Source organism: Heptranchias perlo, chromosome 38, assembly GCF_035084215.1.
Source record: "Heptranchias perlo isolate sHepPer1 chromosome 38, sHepPer1.hap1, whole genome shotgun sequence".
In the NCBI taxonomy this organism is placed as follows: Eukaryota; Metazoa; Chordata; class Chondrichthyes; order Hexanchiformes; family Hexanchidae; genus Heptranchias; species Heptranchias perlo.
In genome coordinates, this window is record NC_090362.1 from 11,006,947 (window position 1) to 11,031,328 (window position 24,382).

The window sequence follows — 24,382 nt, forward strand, 5'->3', positions numbered from 1 at the left end:
TGTTCCAATCCCCAGCACTGACATCACTCACCTTTAAACGGGATAAATGAATGAATAAATTAACAAAAATAAAGTCTCATTTTTACAGTTCTAATAAAAGCTTTGTCAGAAATTTGACAGTTACTCAAGATTGAAATGAAGAATTTATTGCTATTTTGTTTTTATGGTTAGCCATACCTCTTTCAGATCTCTACCAGATAAGAAGCTGAACATTGTACATGTTGTACAGAGTACACAGCCTGCATTCAGAACAATAAATAATCAGGGATCAGAACTCCCAAACATTATGGGTTTGTTACAAAATGCTTAAATGCTTGGAGTTGGAAGTATTTAGAAATAATACTGACTGTAAAATTGGCTAGTGCTTTTTCCTCTCCCTCCTCTCCTCAAGACACTGGCTCCTGCTGGAGTACGGTCCCACCATATGCTCGTGGACCTTGTGTGTTAGCCTAGACACTGCGTATCGGCAGGCTACCCAACCATGGGGGAATACCATAGCAGATCCTGTCCTTACAAGACTTTCACCTGTACTTTACTGCAGCAATCAGTGGATGATGCTGAGGAGCAGGGAGCCTGGCTGAATTTCCTCTCTAGCCTTAGGGCATTAAGGCCAATAGTAGTGGGCCAACTGCTGCTGACCTGGCTGAGGTATCAAAGTAGCATAGCAATTCCCAACAGAAAGTACAAGTTAGTCAGCCAGTCCGATTAACAAACCTGACTTGAATCAATGACACATTCTCAATTCTAGAAAGGTACGGAAAACAAAACAGTGCAATGCAGAAAGTCAGAATAACGTGGGTTTTAATTTTTCAGTGCAAGTCAGGTGACAAACATTTAAAACAACGCAGAATACCATGATCAAACAAGGAAGATAATGTGTCTCCCATTGAATATCCTATGTGATAACAGCACCTATCATATTAGCCTCAATCCATAATTTATTTAACACATGACTTATGCCAGAGATCAGGTCTTTGCATTAGGATTCAGCAGTTTCTTGGTAAACTTGAAAATTAGTTTATTGGGCTTCTCACTGGACAGTCTTAGGACAATCATATTAAAAAAAAAATCCAGGAACAGAATTAAATTAAAGCTACTATATTATTCAATGTTTCAAAAGACCTTATCAAGTTTCCTGAACGGACTGGTATTCTTCATAAGTCAAAATGTTTTATCCTTTATTGAAATGTCAGCCACTCCCAAACTGGTTTCCTGTTCTGAAAACAGACAAGTAAAAATAATGGTGAATTTTCTTTTTCTTTATGGTTTTGTACTTCAAGGTTTCGGTGATGAAACTCTTTGAACCCTTTCCCAGCCCTGAAAGTTCAAAATAAGCAGTAAATATTAAAAAGTTTATCCAAACTTCTCTGCTTAAATTTCCATGGGAGATTCCACCGCCTCCCTCCCCCAGATGTAGGGGAAGTTCTACATGAAGTAAAAAGTCAGGAGGTAAGTTTTTACTCTCACTTACATTTTCCAAAGAGTATTTCCCCACACTCCTGGGAAACAAGGCGAATCACCTCACCCCACAATGAAGCAGAAATTAGCATCTTCACGCACACTGCTGGGGGCTGATTTCCTGTATGAATGCAGCTTGAGAGTGTCAAGCAGTTGAGTAATATAAAAGGCAAAGTTAACACGAAATTCCCACGATGGCTTGCACGCGAGTTCACTTGGAATTATATTTTCCACTGCACTTTTTGGTTAATTAAATGGCCAACGAAATAGACCCCAGATATAACACTGCCAAATGGGAAACTTACATGGGTCAAACTACCGTGGGAGGGAGCCAAGTGGAAACCCCATCTCTTCATTTTTGCTTTTGTCATTGTGTGCATAGTGCCAAGATTATTACAGAAAGAAATACTCACGAGTTTTATTTTCATATTAAAACAGAAAACACAATCATTGAAAATAAAAGCCGCACAGGAAAAGTCTGTCTTACATTATTAAAAGAACGCTAGTAGATGCAACCAATGGCATGATGCACAGGAAGTCTAGTCTGTCCCTTTAAGGCCACTGCTCTAATACTCCCTGTGGATAGGTGGTAAGAAAAGACAAATCCAGGTAGTTGCAACTGCTTGTGAATTTTTGACGTCAATCACAGGGCAAGTGTAACTGCTTGTAAATTTCTGGATCCAGGTCAGAAGAACCCAGCAAACTGGCTTTCTTCCTCTTTTTTACGATTGCTTTGCATTTGTAACAAAGTGTGATGCACACAAGAGATACATAGACAGATTAGTGTGCAGTCTGCTTGAGAAATTCTAGGCTGAAACAGCAAAGCAAATGACCGCAGTCACTGCAAAATGATGCAACAGGTGCTTTACAGCACAACAAAGGATCGAGGCCATATCGAAACATTGGAAACAGGCTTCGGAAAACCCATTTCTCAAATGAAATTGCGTGTTTACAAAGTATCAAAATGTATGAACGCGCGAGCCACTCCTCAAGTCCACGAGAGCTTATAGACACACATTACAATGCTCTACCGTATGCCTCTACTTACAGTTTTTGCAATTAAATCATCTATTAAAGTGGCAACTGTGTTTTTTTTAATAAAAAGCGCAAAATATTGCTTTGCAGCACATTTGTGAAAATAATATAAAAATAATTTCTATATTACAATTTTTTAACTTTTGCTTGTAAAGTTCCATCATAATGCATCTTCTAGTTCACAAACACATAAATAAATGGTTATTTTCTGCTATATGTCACCATATCACTTTTACATTGGTAACTAATGTGCAAATCATCTCCTGGCATTTACCTTGCAGTAGTGTAATTAAAAAAACATACATGTAGGAATATAATCAACTATTTGGTAACAGTCCATGGAGTAGCAACACGAAATGGTCTCATCACCCCAGGATACCGGTAGGAATTAGGGACTGGAGCATCAATCCTGAAGAGACAGATTCATCAAAAGAGTTGAAAACCTTTCTAAAAGATCCGACTGCAGCACAGCTCCAGGACTCTCGAAATGTAATGAACAGACTTTCCTTCATGGTTTAAAGACTTATAAATAGATGCTCTACTTATTAAATTGCTCCATCAAAATATTTGTAATTATGGACTTGGTTAATACGGAAAAACTGGAACAAAATCTTCCATACAATCTTCAGTCAAATAGACTTGTTTCCTCTTTCCCTGCGTTTAAGCTCCTCTTTGTAGCAGTAGGAGCAGTAAAACTCCGTCTCTGGGCGGCCGTAGAAGGGGCAGTTGTGCTGTTTGCATCGGTTTTGCTGTAGGGAATAAGAGGGAGCTGCCATGCTTCGCCCTTTGGTTTTCTCTCCGCTTTGCCACACTGAAGGAGCGTCCTCATCTACATATTCTAAGTAGTCACTAACATCACCCGTACCAAATCCATTAGTATACGTGTGACTTTTGTGTTCGGGGGGCAGCAAACACTTCAGAGGCTCCATGGTTTCCACTGTGGGGAATCCCGACAGACCCGCAGGGCAGTAACTTTGATAAGACAGCGAACGACTATGCTGCGGGTAAGTTGCACATGTTTTCAGAGAGCCGATGACGGGCGGCTGATTATCAACTTGGTAGCTCGATGACTGAGATTTCACTTCAGACACGTGGATGACATGCCGCAACAAAGCTGGTGCATGGGTGAAGTGGGCAGAGGCGAGAGTGCCAGATTTGGGGGTTCCACTACTATGTGGTGAAGTGGTCTCGGCTGTCTGGACGCTCCTTTCTTGTGGTTTCGAGCCCTGTTGACCCGTATGGCTTTGAGAAGAGCCTTGAAGAGTGTCCTCCTGAGAATTTGGTTCCGACGTGCTTCTCTGAGACGGTTCCTGCTCCACCTTTTTACATGTGGAGTTACTGGATGCTTTTTTCTCTGCCTCTTTGCGTTTTTGCTCCTGCTCTGCATTGAAGCGCTCCTGAGCAGTGGTCAAGTAATAATTAATCATTTCCTCATGAAACTGGTGCCTATGGCTGGTCAACAGAAGACCGGCAAAAATGAACTTCCTCTCTCCTTGCATAGCAGCTCTCAGTATGTTGAGGCTGAGTTTGACATCAGTGCTGTACTTCCACTGGTCAGCTTGTTTCTCTATTGGAGATTTGACAGAGACATTTGCCTGGTCAGTAGGAGATGAACTTGCAGATTGTGATGACTCCTCCTTACTTCCTTTTCGAGATTTGCTGGATTCTTTCTTCTTGACTTTCTCCATGGTCTCCCCATTTCGCCCATTATTGGAGTTTCCCCTGCTGATCTTTCCATGTACCAGTCCTCCGAGCCCTCCCATATTCTTCTTTATTTTAATCCCCAGGGTTTTGCTAAGGCTCCCGAGTTTGTTTGCGACAGAGTCCGTCCTGTTCTTTTCCTTGTCCTTCTTTAGTTTATCTCCTTTCTCTTTCTCTTTCTGGTTTTTGTTCCCGTTCAGGTTGGAATTGCTGCAGATGGAGTCTCTGTCTGACTCCATCGAATCAGCCAGTGAATGGACATCTTCCCCTGCTGAAGCGGTTGGTGATTCTGGCTGGGCCAAAGGTGCCTGTGAGTAAAAACAACTCAAATAAACTCAACAAAGGTACATCTGAGGCAAGACCTACACCACAAGACAAAACTATTTGGAAAAATAACTGCAAGATCTGTATATTACTACCTGATTGATGGAATATTTTTGTTCCACAGTTTACACAATATTTGGTGATATTATGACACCGTACACCTCTTAGTGGATCTCCCATGGCATTGCTATTGCTCATGGTTAGTCAGATGTTGCGTTGCTTTATAAGGGCGGAAGTGTTATTCCATGTAATGCACAATTCATCATCCTGCTCCTAAGGTGAATAGGTGTTCCTGTAAGGCCACAAAGTCTAACTGTTGTTAAAAATACAACCTTAGCTCAATTATTTAATTGTTCTCAGAAGAAGCTAGCATTAAATGACTGGCTTTCTTTCTCATTTTTAAGACAGTTGTGCATCTATAACAAAGTGTGACAGAGGTGTGTGACACACATGCATGCACACAGAGCATATGGTCTCCTTGGGAATGTGTGAAGATCTACTGCATGTCTACTGTACCCTGTGGGAGTAAAAGGCATGGAATACAGGTGGAAGAAATAGCATTATAATTAAAAAACACTTCCCCACACCCTCTGACTTCTCCTCTCCTGAAAGTACTGACTTATGGCATAGTTGCCACACTGTATGTAAGCTTAGACAGTAAGTGCCAGTAAGCTATTTGACCATAAGCAGCATCACAACTGTGCTCACCTGGCATCTACATATGCACTGTCCAGTAGAAGTCACTGGTTAGAAATCAGGAGCAGAAGCCATGGATGACTTTCCTTTCTCTAGCCCAAGGTGCTGAAGCCAATTGTAGAATCCCAACTGCTGCTGTGGCTGAGATGAGTTAACTCAACACAGACTGGGGATTGAACCTGGGACCTTCCTGGCCTGCATGGCTCAGTTCCACACTGTCATCGGTCCTTAGCCATTGACCATCAGAAGAGATCAGATTGCAGCATTTCTTTTACATTATCAGATACCTGCTGCAAACCAGGTTAAGATTGTTTTAGCAAAAATTGGCATTGTGGCTATAGGATGGGAAATGAAAGTCTATATCTACATATGTGCACAAAGCATATCACATTGCTAACAGTAATAAAATCATTTAAGCAGCATTAAAAACCAATAGCCTAAAAATGTCATCGCATAAAATGGTGCAAATGCTAAATGCAATCATATAAAATTCTTTTGTCCACTCTATGAAGGTGTTAACTCATTGAAAATAAACAGGGTAACCTCCATTAAAATCGCAGAGACAGGAGTATCAAATGGATTCATTAAAAGTTTTCACCATGATATTGCTCAATGTACTTTCCGGTGTAATTTACAACAATCTTTCACATGGAGTGAAGAAATCTCTGTTGCATAGTATCACTGGAGCAATGTTCCAAGAGCCACATAAATCAGAACAAAACCCTCTGTCCCCTCCACCTCAAATGTGAGAAATACTTTACCCTAGTTTCAGCAGGAATACAAATCCAGGTTACATTCATGTAGCTGTGCAGTAGGTTAAGCTTCGCTTCCAGTGAAAGGATCAAACTGGAAGAAAAGAATATACTGTGACAAAACATCCACATGGAAAACACATGGATTCAGCTTGAAACGGAAAGCAACTGTCAGTGGCAGATCTAACAATCCCAATTGTGAAATGACATTAAACAAACCTATTCAATGTTTTACACCCTCAATTTGCATAACTCACCAGGTGAAGTGCAGGTGGTGCTGAAAGCTAGTATCTACAACTTGTAAACTAAAAATTAGTCCTAATAAAAGTTATCGCTGCACTCGTTATTGGATTGCAGGCCTCAAATTTATACATACGTTTAGAATAATTATTAAATGATTTGTTATTCTCAATGGGACAAAAGATCATGCTTTGAAATCAACATTACAACCAATTAAATCCACTCACTTGGCCAGTTTGGTGTTATCATTGTCATCCTTTCCCCATTCCCAATCTTTCTTGGGATCCATCGCAAAGTGCAAAGGTAGCAGTTTGTGTTCTGAGTCAGTCAAGGGAATTGCAGCTAAATGATAGAAAGCATTAGCACAACATATAGAAAAAACCGCCAATTTTAAAGATTAGTCATTACTCTTCATGCCCAAGAAAAGGCCAGTCATCTGAATGGAAAAATGTTTTCTCCTACTGTAGATTTCCCTTTGCAATCCTACTGAGGACTATTAAAACTACAATCATGAAGCTGTAATCCCTTTTGAATGCATTTTATTTTTGTGTCTCTCAATGACCACCAATTGATAGTGCAGACACATGACTTGCTTCCAGATCTGTGCCAAAATCACAAGCAAGAAGGTTAACAAGAGTGTAAACTGCACACCAATTTCTTTCTCTAATGTGAAGACATGGAATAGAGGTTAAGCTGTTTCCCTACAGGTGGGGGTGGGGATCACCATGGGCAAGGTCAGAAACTTGCCATGCATGGAATCATCTGCAGGACTCCATATCCAATCACTCAGTAATACCAAATCAAACTGTAATCTACACATTTTATCAACGCACTGGCTTCGGCAGACAGATACAAAATTAGGTTGAGGAGGACTTCTTTCCTCCCCCAGACTGTCAACCAAATAAAATATCTATACAAACAGGAGGAGGCTCTGCATTCACTTTAAATGAGTTTAAACCATACAGAAGCAGAAGGCACAGTACATTGTCCGTAACAAATAGAAAGCAAAATACTGCCAACACGCAGCAAGTCAGTCAGCTCAAATAGAGAGAAATATGCCAGGTTGACTCTGTCCAATGAGGAAGCACCTGTGTAAAACGTCAACCTGGCCTTTTTCTCTCTACAGATGCTGACTGGCTAGCTGTGTATTTCCAGTGTCTTCTGTTTGTATTTCCTACATTCTCCTTTGTTGGAACATTTTACTTGTGTTGAACTTAGTTTTGAAAGAATTGTTTCAAATGACTAACTGAAGTGCTGTTGTCCATTTTAAGACACTTAGAGCAGATTCCTCGACTCTGTATTTTGTTGCACCAATGTCAATGTGCAAATTTATTAAGTAAGAAGAACAAACTTCATTTATATAGCGTCTCTCACAACCCCAGGACATCCCAAAACACTTCACAGCCAATTAATCACTTTTGAAGTGTAGTCACTGTTGTAATGCAGGAAACACAGCAGACAATTTGGACATAGCATGGTCCCACAAATAGCAATGAGATAATGACCAGATGATCTGTTTTTAGTGATAAATATTTAGTGAGGGATAAATATTGGCCACGACACCAGGAAGAACCCCCCAGCTCTTCTTCGAATAGTGGCCGTGGGATCATTTACATCCACCAGAGAGGACAGACGGGGCCTCGGTTTAACGTCTCATCCAAAGGACAGCACCTCCAACAGTGCAGTACTCCCTCAGCACTGCACTGAAGTGTCAGCCTAGATTTTGTGCTCAAGTCTCTGGAGTGGGGCTTGAACCCAAAACCTCTGATTTCGAGACATGAGTGCTATCACTGAGCCAAGGCGGATACCTTAATGCAAAGCACCATTCTGTAATGTTGAACAGAAATCATAGAATCATAGAAAGGTTACAGCACGGAAGGAGGCCATTTGGCCCATCGAGTCCGCACCGGCTCTATGCAAGAGCAATCCAGCTAGTCCTACTCCCCCGCCCTATCCCCGTAGCCCTACAAATTTTTTCCTTTCAAGTACTTATCCAGTTCCCTTTTGAAGGCCATGATCGAATCTGCCTGCACCACCCCCTCGGGCAGTGCATTCCAAGGAAGATGGTAGTGGTTGTTGGAGGCCAATCATCTCAGCCCCAGGACATTGCTGCAGGAGCTCCTCAGGGCAGTGTCCGAGGCCCAACCATCTTCAGCTGCTTCATCAATGACCTTCCCTCCATCATAAGGTCAGAAATGGGGATGTTCGCTGATGATTGCACAGTGTTCAGTTCCATTTGCAACCCATCAGATAATGAAGCAGTCCATGCCCGCATGCAGCAAGACCTGGCAACATCCAGGCTTGGGCTGATAAGTGGCAAGTAACATTCGCGCCAGACAAGTGCCAGGCAATGACCATCTCCAACAAGTGAGAGTCTAACCACCTCCCCTTGACATTCAACGGCATTACCATCATCGAATTCCACACCATCAACATCCTGGGGGTCACCATTGACCAGAAACTTAACTAGACCAGCCACATAAATACTGTGGCTACAAGAGCAGGTCAGAGGCTGGGTATTCTGCAGCGAGTGACTCACCCCTTGAATTCACAAAGCCTTTCCACCATCTACAAGGCACAACTCAGGAGTGTGATGGAATACTCTCCACTTACCTGGATGAATGCAGCTCCAACAACACTCAAGAAGCTTGATACCATCCAGGACAAAGCAGCCCGCTTGATTGGCACCCCATCCACCACCCTAAACATTCACTCCCTTCACCACCGACACACCGTGGCTGCAGTGCGTACCATCTACAGGATGCACTGCAGCAACTCGCCAAGGCTTCTTCGACAGCACCTCCCAAACCCACCACCTCTACCACCTAGAAGGACAAGGGCAGCAGGCACATGGGAACAACACCACCTGCATGTTCCCCTCCAAGTCACACACCATCCCGACTTGGAAATATATCGCCGTTTCTTCATCATCGCCGGGTCAAAATCCTGGAACTCCCTTCCTAACAGCACTGTGGGAGAACCTTCACCACATGGACTGCAGCAGTTCAAGAAAGCGACTCACCACCACCTTCTCAAGGGCAATTAGAGATGGGCAATAAAAGGTTCATCATGACTTCCTTACTTTTGTACTCTTATGCCTCTATTTATAAAGCCCAGGATCCCATATGCTTTTTTAACCACTTTCTCAACATGTCCTGCCACCTTCCACGATTTGTGTACATATAACCCTAGATCTCTCTGTTCCTGTACCCCTTTTAGAATTGTGCCCGTTAGTTTATATTGCCTCTCCTCGTTCTTCCTACCTAAATGTATCACTTTGCATTTTTCTGCGTTAAATTTCATCTGCCACATGTCCGCCCATGCCATCAGCCTGTCTATATCCGCCTGAAGTCTTATCACTATCCTCCTTACTGTTCACTACCCTTCCAAGTTTTGTGTCATCTGCATATACATAAATACACAGACCTTCCTTTAAATAAGTTACTGATTAGCTTTTGCAATGAAACACCAGAATATTACTGTATTGGAGGAGAAAAACAAAACTGAATGGTATTAAGGCCTGCGAAGAGACAAGTTATGTTTTAAAATAACTGTATGCCTTACATGATTCTTTCTCCACTGAAAGGAAGGAGTACTGTGCTCCATGGTGATCACAGCACATGCACCAGCTAAAATGTTCCACACTTAATGTGGCAGGGCCTCAGACATCACAATAATACTGTCTCCATTTCCTTATTAGCAACAAATTGCAGTCATGCTTTGAAATTTGCAACTAAACTCCGCTACCCACTGATGTAAGTAAATTAGAAATCTGACCGTAGATATTGATAGTTGTTTCAAGAGCAATAAATTTAAGACAAACTGTTCAATAAAATAGTAGATCTGCTGGCATAATGTAAGACACATTTGAAAAGTTACATAAACTTCACCAGCAGATGGCAACAGACACTAAATCATTCTAAATCCATGAACAAAATAAAACTGGGGCTTGACTGAAATTTCCATTAAACTAAATTACAGATTTTCCAGACGTCTTTTTAAAAAGAATGAACTGGAAAGCAACTGACATTTTGTTTTTATACAAAATCTTTATGATAAAATCTCTTGTGTCTGTTGTCTACATCGTAAGTCATGATCATCGAGTCGGTTTGTCAATTTCCATCTTCCTTATTGGTTAAGTGTCTGCTTTCTCCTTTCCAACTGGCTATTTTCTACTTTCATTATTCACCAATCATATTATGCAAAACTTTTCTCCCCAATTACACTCCACCAAAAAATTCAATCACCTTGTGGCAAAAAGAAATTGCCCAGTCACACTGCAGCAAAACTATTTCTTCCTGAGATACAGCTGCCATGACGGCCCTTTACCCAGGTTTCAAACCGAGAGGAAAATGATTTATAATAGTGTTGTTTTAAATATTGCAATTCTGTGAGCAGATCATATATTCCTAGGAATTAAATGGCATGGCAAGGAGATAACAAACCTGCAATATATTATGTAAACATATCTGGGGCGCCACAAGCTTTGGACTTGAGTTCAAGAGTCTCTGCCGCACTCTGCACCTGTATCCCTTCTGCCTGGGCCTCCCTCCCATGCCCCTCTGTGCTCCACTGCCAGGGCCCACCTGTGCCATCCTGGCGATTCTACCCACGCTTTGATCCAATGCTCCATCCATACCCTGTTCTTGTATCCCGCCAGTTCTCGCACCTCAAACCTCAATCTGGCAGCCACAATCATCGCAGGCCTTACCAATGGCCTCCACCCATACAGATCACTACGCCTGGCCCTACCAGACATACAGCCTGACCTCTTCCTCAGCCCACAGAAAATGCTAACTCAGCTTAATACCTTGGGCTATAAATTGGACCATGTAGCACTCGTTTTGCCACCACCGGGCTATCCAATTTATAACATGCTGAACAAGATTCCTGGCAGCCATGGGTAGCCTGCTAGGGCTCCCGCTGGGCATTGAACACGATTGGGAGCATGCAGAGAGGCCAAGCAGAGCAGGTCAAGCTGCGAGGAGAGGGGAGAAGAAGAGGAGGCGCAGGGCACTGAGTTGGAGGCCATATCCCGATACTGACAGAGTTTTTTGATGAGGTAAGAGAGAGGGTAGATGAGGCAATGCTGTTGATGTAACGTACATGTGATCTTCAGCCAATTCGATTCACTCCATATGATATCAAGAAACGGCTGAGTGCACTGGATACAGCAAAGGCTATGGGCCCCGACAACATCCCAGCTGTAGATCTAGCTGTGCTCCAGAACTAGCTGCGCCTCTCGCCAAGCTGTTCCAGTACAGCTACAACACTGGCATCTACCCAACAATGTGGGAAATTACCCAGGTATGTCCTGTACACTAAAAGCAGGACAAATCCAATCCGGCCAATTACCGCCCCATCAGTCTACTCTCAATCATCAGCAAAGTGATGGAAGGTGTGGTCAACAGTGCTATCAAGCGGCACTTACTCACCAATAACGTGCTCACCGATGCTCAGTTGGGGTTCCGCCAGGACCACTCAGCTCCAGACCACATTACGGCCTTGGTCCAAACATAGACAAAAGAGCTGAATTCCAGAGGTGAGGTGAGAGTGACTGCCCTTGACATCAAGGCAGCATTTGACCGAGTGTGGCACCAAGGAGCCCTAGTAAAATTGAAGTCAATGGGAATCAGGGGGAAAACTCTCCAGTGGCTGGAGTCATACCTAGCACAAAGGAAGATGGTAGTGGTTGTTGGAGGCCAATCATCTCAGCCCCAGGACATTGCTGCAGGAGTTCCTCAGGGCAGTGTCCTAGGCCCAACCATCTTCAGCTGCTTCATCAATGACCTTCCCTCCATCATAAGGTCAGAAATGGGGATGTTTGCTGATGATTGCACAGTGTTCAGTCACATTCGCAAACCCTCAAATAACGAAGCAGTCCGAGCCCGCATGCAGCAAGACCTGGACAACATCCAGGCTTGGGCTGATAAGTGGCAAGTAACATTCACACCAGATAAGTACCAGGCAATGACCATCTCCAACAAGAGAGAGTCTAACCACCTCCCCTTGACATTCAACGGCATTACCATCGCCGAATCCCCCACCATCAACATCCTGGGGGTCACCATTGACCAGAAACTTAACTGGACCAGCCATATAAATACTGTGGCTACAAGAGCAGGTCAGAGGCTGGATATTCTGCGGTGAGTGACTCACCTCCTGACTCCCCAAAGCCTTTCCACCATCTACAAGGCAGAAGTCAGGAGTGTAATGGAATACTCTCCGCTTGCTTGGATGAGTGCAGCTCCAACAACATTCAAGAAGCTCGACACCATCCAAGATAAAGCAGCCCGCTTGATTGGCACTCCATCCACCACCCTAAACATTCACTCCCTTCACCACCAGCGCACAGTGGCTGCAGTGTGTACCATCCACAGGATGCACTGCAGCAACTTGCCAAGGCTTCTTCGACAGCACCTCCCAAACCCGTGACCTCTACCACCGAGAAGGACAAGAGCAGCAGGCACATGGGAACAACACCACCTGCACGTTCCCCTCCAAGTCATACACCATCCAGACTTGGAAATATATCGCAGTTCCTTCATCGTCACTGGGTCAAAATCCTGGAACTCCCTTCCTAACAGCACTGTGGGAGAACCGTCACCACACGGACTGCAGCGGTTCAAGAAGGCGGCTCACCACCACCTTCTCAAGGGCAATTAGGGATGGGCAATAAATGCCGGCCTCGCCAGCGGCCCACATCCCATGAACGAATAAAAAAAAATATGGACTTTCATAAGACGTTTGATAAAGTGCCGCATGGTAGATTTGTCATCAAGATTGTGGCCCATGGAATAAAGGGGCCAGTAGCAACATGGATTCAGAATTGGCTAAGTGACAGGAAACAGAGTAGTGGTGAACGGTTGTTTTTCGGACTGGAGGGAGGTGTGCAGTGGTGTGCCCCAGGGGTCGGTGCTGGGATCACTGTTTTTCTTGATATATATTAATGACTTGGATTTGGGTGTACAGGGCACAATTTCAAAAGTTGCAGATGACACAAAACTTGGAAGGGTAGTGAACAGTGAGGAGGATAGTGATAGGCTTCAGGAGGATATAGACAGGCTGATGGCATGAGCGGACATGTGGCAGATGAAATTTAATGCAGAAAAATGCGAGGTGATGCATTTCCGTAGGAAAAAGGAGAGGCAGTATAAACTGAAGGGCACAATTCTAAAAGGGGTAAAGGAACAGAGAAATCTGGGGGTAGATGTACACAAACCATTGAAAGTGGCAGGGCATGTCGAGAAAGCGGTTAAAAAAAGCATAGGGCATCCTGGGCTTTATAAATAGAGGCATAGAGTACAAAACTAAGGAAGTCATGATGAACCTTTATAAAATACTGGTTCGGCCACAACTGGAGTATTCTGTCCAGTTCTGGGCACCGCACTTTAGGAAAGACGTGAAGGCCTTAGAGAGGGTGCAAAAGAGATTTACTAGAATGATTCCAGGGATGAGGGACTTTAGTTATGTGGATAGACTGGAGAAGCTGGGGTTGTTCTCCTTGGAACAGGGAAGGTCGTGAGGAGATTTGATAGAGGTATTCAAAATCATGAAGGGTCTAGACAGAGTAGATAGAGAGAAACAGTTCCCAGTGGTGGAAGGGTCAAGAACCAGAGGGCATAGATTTAAGGTGATAGGCAAAAGAACCAAAGGTGACAAGAGGAAAAACTATTTTACACAGCGAGTGGTTAGGATCTGGAATGCACTGCCCGAGGGGGTGGTAGAGGCAGTTTCAATCATGGCCTTCAAAAGGGAACTGGATAAGTACTTGAAAGAAAATAATTTGCAGGGCTATGGGGATAGGGCGGGGGAGTAGGACTAGCTGGATTAGTCTTGCATAGAGCTGGTGCAGACTCGATGGGCTAAATGGCCTCCTTCTGTGCTGTAACCTTTCTATAATTCTATCCCATGAGGACCTTCAGGGAACAATACTCTTACCTCAAAATGTGCGAAGATCAGTGCATCCAAAGGCTGCGGTTCATGAAAGAGGTCGCGCTGGAGAAATGTCAACTGCTGCAGCCACAACTGCAGCCTCAGAGCAGGGCAAGGACAGATTGCCTGTGGCTGTGAAGGTAACTCTGGCGTTGAACTTTTATGGCTCTGGATCCTTTCAGGCCTCTGCTGGCGATACGTGCAACATCTCGTAGTTTGCAAAAGGGAGGTCACGGAGGCACTGTACAAGCTGTGTAACAGGTTCATCATGTTCCCTCTTGACAGAAATAAGCAGCATGAGCGAGCACGAGGGTTTGCACGCATTGCTGGCTTCCCCATGGTGCAGGGTGCCATGCGTGCGCCACATCTCAACTCGGCCATCTTCATGAACAGAAAGGAGTTCCACTCCCTCAAAGTGCAGCTGGTGTGCAACCACACGCAGCGCATCACGGAGGTCAATGCCCGCTACCCTGGCAGCAGGCATGATGCCTTCATTATGCGGCAGTCCAACATCCCAGCTATCTTTTTACTGGTAAGTCAAAGGCTGGCTACTGGGTGACAAGGGCCATCTCCTCATGAGGTGGCTCATGACTCCGGTTAGGCACGCCCGCACACGTGCAGAGCAGGCCTACAATGGGAGCCATACAGCCACACGAAACGTCATCGAGCACTCCATAGGCCTCCTAAAGCAACGCTTCCGCTGCCTGGACCGTTCTGGTAGAGCCCTGCAGTACTCCGCTTAGCGCGTGACAAGATTCATCATTGTATGCTGCACAACCTCGCCTTTACGAGGGAACAGCCTTTGCTATGGCCTGTCCGACAAGATCCTGAGCCAGAGGGCGAGGAGGAAGGGGTAAGGAGGCAAGAAGGTGCACAGGCCCTTTTGGCCAGGGCCCTGCGTGCTCATCTTATTCATGAGCGATATCAGTAACCTCAACGACACCTCCCAATTCACCAACAGTCCTACACTCCCCACCTGTCCTCTCCCACATGACCATCAAATTGCCCTCCATATGATTACACATTGCTTCCTTCCGCAGCTCATTGCATAAATAAAAACCACCACCAACTGCGGTTTCAGATACAAATTTATGACGTTACACATGAACTCATGTATACAACATTACACTAGTCACCCTTGTGCATTCCCTCATTACCTGTCATTCGTGTGCCTATGCCTTTCCTAGTGCTTCCACAAGGTGCATCCCCAGTGGCTGAAGCATGGGTGGTGGAAGTCTGCTGGCCTTCAATTGAGGAGCGTGCAGATGGCCTTGGAGGACGACCGCAAGTAGCTCTGGGCCAGGAGGGCCCGGCTTCAGACTGCACCATCTCGGCATGGGCTGCAGCAGTCTGGCCTGACTGGCTGACAGGTAACAGCAAGGGCACTGGTGGAGTGACAGGGGTAGGAGCAGGAATGCTGTCATCCAGAGAGAGGACAGCATGTTCGACTGCCACGGTGCCACTGCCACTCACATGGGGCAGCGCCTCAGCAGTCCTGGTGATCTGCTGGAGAACGGATTGCTGGAGTGCTGGGATGCCCTGGAAGCCCCGTTCTACAGTGGTCCCCAAAGCAACGATAGCAGCAGTCTGCGCTTCCAAAGTAGAAGTCTGAGCTGCCATAGCAGCAGTCTGAGCTTCACCTGAAGCATGCACACCTTTGGTGGCATCAGTTTGTGCTGCAATGGCAGCTGTTTGTGCTGCAATGGAAGTCGTGACATCGGTCATCAGACGCTGCATCATGGGGTTCCACAGGTGTACTGATGGAGGTGACCACCCATTCCATGTGGGAAAGGATGGGCTCCAAACTCTGCGCCAAGTTCGAGGTGAACTCCTCCATGCCCCTTGACATTGTGCGCAGGCTTTCTAGTGCACCAAGCATTTGGTGGTGTAGGCCCATCAGCCTTCTTCTGTAGCCTGGCCCATTGAAGTAATCATTTGACTCCTTGGCAGCAGAACCATTGTCCGACCTCGCCCTCCAGCTAGCTGGCACCTGCAGTATCTGTTCCCCCACCCCCCCCCAACCACTCCCCACACCACAGTCCCGGCTCCTAAGCAATTGTGCCTGATTTCTCACCACGTGCAGATCCCTCCTCTAACCGAGCCTCCAAAAGGACATGCAGTGTCAGTATCTGAGCTGGTGGATGTGAGTGTCAGATCAAGTGACGGTGCGACTTCAGGGTCCTCCTCCTCGGACGGTGCCGGCTCCAGTTCTTGGGTACCTGCAATGACAAAGGGAGATGGGTTGAGTTGTGGAGCGGGGGGAGGAGTGAGTAAGATGTGCGTGCTGACACCATCTGCAGCACGAGTCCGAAAAGATTGTGGGATGAGGGAGATGTTGGAAATGAGAAGGAGGATTAAATATGCAGAGACCCCCATTGTTGGGACCTCCTGCGCTGCCAGTGGCCACGGCAGGCCGCGACGGCCCACCCAATAATGTGCAGCAAGGTCTCCTCCAAGGGGGTGAGGACATGTAGGCGCGCCTGTCCTCCGTCCGTTCTTTCCTGCTGCTGGCTTTTATGCGCCACCATCTCCTGCAAGACAGACGGAAGTGCGTCAGTGAGTGTCTTACAAGATGTCTGGTTGATGTGCCTGTCATGATCGAATAGCTGCCAGTGTGTGTGAGACTTGTGAGTGGTGGGTGCGTGGATTGCAGGTGTGGTACAATGTGAGGGTGAGATGCAGCATGCGTACGGATGGGCAGAGTTTGTTGATGGGTGGGTGAAGGGGGGGTGTCTTGCATGGGACAGTGCTGCGGTTGGTAGGATGTGCCACTCGATGCTTGCATTCACTCACCATGACCATTCGTGTGAAATCATTGAATTTTTTCCTGTACTGCATCCACTTGTGTGGTGCAATGCTCCTGGCATTCACCTCCAGCGCCACTTCCTCCCACTGCCTCCGCAGCTGGTATCTGGAGGGTTTCCTGCCACCCTGCGGTTACAGGATGGCCCTCTGTGTGTCCACCTCCTCCACCAAGGCCTCCAATGTGTCATCGGAGAACCTCGGTGCACGCACTATTGCCGGTCCAGCCATTCCACTTGTCATTCTCCACTGCTTGCACTGACAGTGCACCTCCCCTTTAAGAAGTGCAGACTGCCTTTAACTAGTGCTGGCCACGCCCCATATCGGGCCTCCTGCTGGAACATGCAGCCACTCAATGGCGCGGGTGGCACTGGCTGCATGCAGAGTGCTGCGAATCTCACGTGATACCCACATCGGAACCACTGGGCGCGGGTTAATCGCACACCGCGACCCACGCACCCCGATTCGGGAGTTATTGAATTTAACCTCCCTTGTGTTCGATGATGTAGTTTCAGTGAGTATGCTGACTTGCCTGCAGAGAGCGAGAGAGAGAGAGAACTCTACGTGTGCTAGCTGCCAATCTAAAACATAACCTCATTCAGGCATCCATGCCATGGAATAATTCTGTTCTATTGTTTGAGCTCAGAGTTTACTGAAAGCTCTTTAGGACCAGAAAAACAAAAAGGAGGCAGTTACTCAGACAATAGCAGCAACTGATCAAACAGCAGTGAATGCAGCCTGAACTGTACCAGGTAACAGGAAACTACAGAAAAGAAAAAACAACTGGGAATCACGGGAAAAATATAAAATGCTGGAAATGCACAGCAGATCCATCAGCCTCTGAAGAGAGAAAACAGGCGGGCTAATCTGTCTTTTCTCTTTCAAATGCTGCCATTTTCATCATTTTCCTGTTTTTATAATTAAGGATAGCACCATGTACCAAGACTCCATGTACTGCAGCACAATCCATGATCCATTATTGTTTAGCAATGACTTGAGGTTCATAGTATCATAGTTGGTACAACACAGGAGGTGGCCATTCAGCCCATCGTGCCTGTGCCGGCTCTTTGAAAGAGATATCCAATTAGTCCCACCCCCTGTAATTTTTTTCCCCTTCAGTATTTATCAAATTCCCTTTTGAAAGTTACTATTGAATCTGCTTCCACCACCCTTTCAGGCAGTGCATTCTAGATCATAACAACTCGCTGCATAAAAAAATGTTTCCTCATGTCGCCTCTGGCTCTTTTGCTGATCACCTTAAATCTGTGTCCTCTGATTACCAACCCTTCTGCCACTGGAAACAGTTTTTCCTTATTCACTCTATCAAAATCATTCATGATTTTTGAACACCTCTATCAAATCTCCCCTTAACCTTTTCTGTTTTAAGGAGAACAACCCCAGCTTCCCCAGTCTCTCAACATAACTAAAGTCCCTCATCCCTGGTACCATTCTAGTACCATTCTTCTGCACCGTCTCTAAGGCCTTGACATAATTCCTAAAGTGTGGTGCCCAGAATTGAACACAATACTCCAGCTGAGGTCTATCCAGTGTTTTATAAAGGTTTAGCATAACTTCCTTGCTTTCGTATTCTCTGCCTGTATTAATAAAGCCCAGGATCGCATATGCTTTTTAAAACAGTCTCCTCAACTTGCCCTGCCACTTTCAAAGATTTGTGTATGTGCACCCCTAAGTCTCCCTGTTCCTGCACCCCCTTTAAAATTGTACCATTTAGTTTAAATTGCCTCTTCTCATTCTTCCTGCCAAAATGTATCACTTCATACTTTTCTGCGTTAAATTTCATCTGCCATGTGTCTGCCCATTTCACCAGTCTGTCGATGTCCCCTTGAAGTCTGTTACTATCCTCCACATTATTTACTACATTTCCGAGTTTTGTGTTATCTGCAAACTTTGAAATTCTACCCTCTACACTCAAGTCCAGGTCATTAATATATATCAAAAAGAGCAGTAATCCTAATACTGACCCCTGGGGAACACCTCTGTATATTTCCCTCCAGTCTGAAAAATAATCATTCACCAATACTCTCTGCTTTCTGTCCCGTAACCAATTTGTATCCATGCTGCCACTATCCCTTTAATCCCATGGGCTTTAATTTTGCTAACAAGTCTATTATGTGGTACTTTATGAAATGCCTTTTGAAAGCCCACATACACAACATCAACCACACTACCTTCATCAACCCTCTCCGTTACTTCATCAAATAACTCAATCAAGTTAGTCAAACACGATTTTCCTTTAACAAATCCGTGCTGACTTTCATTTATTAGCCCATATTTTTCCAAATGCCAATTAATTTTGTCCCGGATTATTACCAGTTCTTGTTTATATTACTTATGAATTTGTTGAAGTATATCATTTGAAATACTTTAGTTCCCAGTATAAAACTATAATGTCCTTATCTCACGAGACTTTTCTTGCACTTGAAGCACACTTTCCACCATGTCCCGTAAACAGGCAGACTGCCATTTATCACCCGCTTTTTCTGAAAGTACTTGCTCTTGCAGTGACACAGTTCTACAGGAATCGGCCACCCTCTGGTAACTCACAAAAGTGACTATGCTTCAGGCAAAAGCTTGGGCCTTGGGTGTTGGCAGGCTCTTCAACCTGTCCTCACACAAAACATTTAGATAGGCACTTTTCATTGATAGTGATGACGGCCATGAACTTTGGCTGTTCCTTCCCCATGCTAACCAAGAGGCACGTGGGCCAACTCTACACAGCAATGGCTTCCTCAGATTGGATAAGCTAACAGCACAGATTGAAAATTTGAACTGAGGTCATTCTGGTCTCACAGGCAGTGCATTTACACACTGAGCCGTCAGACACTTGCAACCAAAAATCGATAGAACAAAACCCTTTGAGAAAAATGTTATTCTTTATACCCGTTTGATATTTTTTTAAAAAGGGGTTTTGATGAGGAGGTCCTCTTTTTAAAGAGCTATAAACAATTACCCTAAATTATTGATCATATAAAAGGAAGAAACTGCATTTATATATCATTTTTCATGTCCTCAGAAAATACAAAAGTGCTTCGCAGCCAATGAATTACTTTTTGAAGTGCAGTCACTGTTGCTTTGAAAGCAAAAACAGCAGCCAATTTACACACAGCATAAAGAAATAATGAGCAGCTAATGTATTTTGGTGATGTTGGTTGAGGGATGAATGTCAGCCAGGGTAGCAGATCTCCCTGATCTTCTTAAAATAGTGCCATGGGGTCTTTAACATCCAACTGGTTCAACATCTCATCCAAAAAATGGCACCTCTGACAACACAGCATCCCCATAGCAGCGCAATGAAGGGTCAACAACAACAACTTGCATTTATATAGCATCCTAAGGCGCTTCACAGGAGCACTGTCAGATAAAATTTGACACCAAGCTACATCAGGAGATATTAGGATAGGTGACCAAAACCTTGGTCAAAGAGGTAGGTTTTAAGGAGCATCTTAAAGGAGGAGAGAGGAGTAGAGAGGCAGATGTGTTTAGGGAGGGAATTCCAGAGCTTAAGGTCTGGGCAGCTGAAGGCACGGCCGCCAATGGAGAGTGAAGGATATCGGGGATGCAGAAGAGGCCAGAATTGGAGGAACGCAGAGTAAGCCTAGATAATGTGCTTAAGTCCTGGAGTAGGGCTTGAACACACAACCTTCTGACTCAGGGGTCAGAGTGTTACCACTGAGCCAATATAAATGAAGCTTGAACATTAGGAAAGCAAACACATGAGCAGGCGTTTTCTTCCTACTTATCCTTAAGAGAAAGTGAGTTACATTGAATTATTGGGTATTACCTGGCTTTGTCCAAGTTGAATTAATATTTGAGGCCTGCTGTTGAACTAAGAACCACCTTAGGTCTGCCTCTCCAAAATCCATGGTTAGTTTGAAAGTTGAATGATCATCATCTAACCTGTTTGTGTTCTACATCTGTGAAACTGCCCTATGATCCTATAGTTGGGTCAGTTGGTGTTTTGGGTACAGTATATTTAAAATACTGGCATTAGAGAAGAAAATACAAATTTAATACCTTGTTCCCTTTGTTGGTCATTCTGTTCCATAGACACTAGTGCAGAGAAATGGGCCTGATCATAGGCTAAGACTAAAGGTGAGCAGTGACATCTGTTAGCAGGTACTTCCAGAGGTAAGTAAATCCCTCCAAAAGGTATCGGTGCAAATGCTGCAAAAAAAAGCACAGACATTTCCTCAGCACACAGAACAGTAAAATCAGAGCAGACCAATCAGCATCTGAAAGAGAAAGACAGCATACTGTTTCAGGTGGGCTCTTCTTCACAACAATCTGATCAAAGGTCCCACTTCAAACATTAATCTAACTTTTCTTATTCAGGTACTGACTGGTGCTGTGTATTTACAACATTTTCTGTGATTTCAGAGAGTTTATTGACTGATACATTGATCACAGCATTTGTTACATTCTACATTGCAGGCCTAAAGCACCATTTGCAGGCTGGATAAACATCTGAAAGTGCTAAAATCAAATAATGATTTCCATTTTGTCGAAGAACTGAAACTGTTCCAGTCTAACTGGCTGCTCGAGTCTAACTGGCCTGTAATAATTTTAAATTACCTGCGCTTTAAGCAATTGGCTTGAATAACATCATTATAATTGATTTTGATAACCTCCAATCCACTCCACAATCTATGTAAAATAGCAGCGTATTGGTGAGAACAGCAAATGTATTGTGAGGTGGATGTGTGAGGACTGGAGGGATGAGGAGGAGGAGAAGGCAGTGCAAAAATATGGACAAGTCTCACAATGAAGAGTCATGAATCCATTTGATTTACACGTATATTTTGTTTAGTTAAACAATGTGCAGAGCATTTTTATTAGATAGCAACGTGCTAAGCTGACTGATATCCTTTTTATATAAGGAATGGATTCTGTCGCTCAAACTGAGTTCTAAAAGAGGACCTTAATGATAGAATTAAGAATTTAGGAACCTGTTAACAATTTATTGGTTGTTTACACTGAACATTATTCTTGTGATGGACTAGCTCTTCTTCATTTTCTTGAGACACGATGGGTCTTGGTATGTGTTCCCTAATGTTTAAAGCTCATTGTCTCTCTCCCCTCATCTGGATATGCCCCAATTGTGGCCAGGAGTGAAGGTGACATGTTTTTAGGCCTCCAACACCATCTTGCAGCTGGTGGTAAACAGGACTGGTTAACAACAGCACAAGGGACTCCCCCTCTGATATCATTCCTGTTGCAGGGCAATGCCTGGCCTCTAACTCCGTCTCCACGTGCAGCGTGGCTTAGATTAGAAACTCTAAAGTGATAAGCTCAACCTGTACTTCTCCATTCCAGCGTGCTGCCACTCAGGATTTAACCCTTCAGCTCCACCACCAGCAGGTGCACAGTTTTAAGGTACATATCCCAGAAAATGAATGAGGTGCCTGCTACGTACAGCTAAGTATCAACAGTTCCCATGACTTAACCCTCGACATTACTGTCCTCTTTGTAGTGGTGTTTAAGATTTTATGCTTGACAGCATTTTGTGAGCAGGTTGGTGATGGTGCAGGGCATGGGGAGACTAGAAAGCGAACGGAAAGAATGTTTTAATTTTTGGAAGGTATGCACCCTCTTATGAAGACAAACCATCTTTTTCCCTTCCACTTTTCCTGAGAGTGGTTTCCTCTGGACAATGTATCTGAGGGTCCGGGTGAGCTTCCTTCTCCCAGGCAAATGTTAATAGCTGCTGAGAGTGACCTGGAAGCGACTCACTACTCAATTTCACATGAAGAAAAGCCTAACCTTTGCTCGGTGCCTCCCCTGTGACATGGCTAAGTTTCCACGGGAACTCAGGACAGCGGGGCGATCTAGCCTGCATTCATTCCTCCATTCCATGGTGGACTACTGCGTCACCTGGGGGAAAATTACCTTTAAAGAAAAACAGGAACAGAACCCCACCATTGTGGTGAGGAAGAAAGAAAAGTCAGACTAACCTTCACCTCCTGAATCCCTTAGCATCGTATCCGCAACAACAACAATTGGTCTTCGTAATACGTGTGCCAAAACAAATACATGGAACTCCTCTAAACTTTCATAAACTGGATCCTCGGAGTTGTCAACACTGTGAATGAAAAGATTACCCAACAGCTTTATATAATTCTCCACACTATCTAACAAATTCACTAGATAAGCCTTTTTCCTTTAAATTATATTTTACCTTTAATGGGCTTTCGAGATGAGGGATGTTACTGCTGGAGAATGGAACACTTTCCATTTCAGGAACCAGCGTCAGCATCAAGCAAACCAAAATTAGGTATAGCACAGCCAGATGCAGAGTAAAACGTGTTCTATCTTGTCCCAACAATTGTCTCAGTCAAAATCTCAGAAGACATTTTTTTCATTTCCCACACTAATCATCCTTGTTAATTGGAGCCACATTTGGGGCAGTTTTGTGCTATAGGCCCGTATCCACTAGGAACTGGATTGAGACTACTCAAACTCATATCACATGGGACCCTAGAATACAGGGGAAACTTTTCACCTCATCAGTTTGGGCAGGTTTTGAATCTGAGTTCAGAGGTGAAAAGCCAGTATCACCCAATTTTCAAACAAGCATTTCTGGGTGCTAGTTTTTCTATAAGCAGCCTGTACTAACAGTAGGCAACTTCAAATGCTACAAGTAGGAAATGCATTTTATTGGTTATCTAGAACAGGGCCGTGAGCCCAAGCCTCAAAATAGACGCTACATCTATTGCACTAAATCTCTACTAGAAGCAAGCTTAATAAAACAAACCTGTACACCTCCCTGAGTTGTGAGTTTCAAAACCATGCATATCCTGGAGTGCAGGTAGTAAGTGTTTTAAGTTCACTCGTGCTTGAAGTATTGGTGCACCCTTTTGTAGCCAGCTGAAGTGCTTTCCGTTCTGAGGGTGGGATATTACAGGTAATGAGATGTAGTTTTATTTTATTTCTTCTCCCTTTCTAGGTTGCCCTTCTTCAGCATTCTGCACCATTTTGCAGATGTAAGGGGGCAAGGCACCCTGATCCCAAGAGTTAATGCTACTCTGTACCCAGCTGTAGAGAGATGAGAAAGTGAGGTCCAGGACAGTCCAACCTCCGATTCTCATTCTTTCTCGCAAGGGCTCCACTCATGCACACCCTAGCTACAATCAGAAATGAACTGTGTGGGGAAGTTTAGGAACAAACCAACATTTCACCACTCTATGATGCATTGACTTCTATTACCCCTAGCTAATGAGCCTTAAATGAAAGCGGTTGTAGAATTTAGTAGGTTATTCTACTGCATGTTTATATCAACAGGTTGACATTTTAACAGAACTTACTACAGGAATTTTATGCTGCCAAATACACAGCTGAAAAATAGGTTTCCTCCTTTAAAGGAAGAAGCAATAAGGATGGAGATTATCTTAAGCAGGCTGCATTCTTACAGTGCAGAACAG

At 44.4% G+C, this 24,382-nt stretch overlaps 1 protein-coding gene across 1 annotated transcript in view; it reads right to left on the reverse strand.

Annotated features, from left to right (window-relative positions):
* Positions 1-784: 784 nt before the first annotated feature.
* Positions 785-24,382, reverse strand: part of otud7a (OTU deubiquitinase 7A) — a 105,850-nt gene continuing 82,252 nt past the window's right edge. The window contains exons 10-14 of the mRNA XM_067973429.1: positions 22,916-23,043; positions 20,979-21,128; positions 6,434-6,548; positions 5,976-6,060; positions 785-4,502 (exon numbers count right to left, since the gene is read on the reverse strand). Coding sequence (XP_067829530.1) covers positions 3,123-4,502; positions 5,976-6,060; positions 6,434-6,548; positions 20,979-21,128; positions 22,916-23,043 — 1,858 coding nt within the window. The 3' untranslated portion in view covers positions 785-3,122. The remainder of the gene's footprint in view (positions 4,503-5,975; positions 6,061-6,433; positions 6,549-20,978; positions 21,129-22,915; positions 23,044-24,382) is intronic.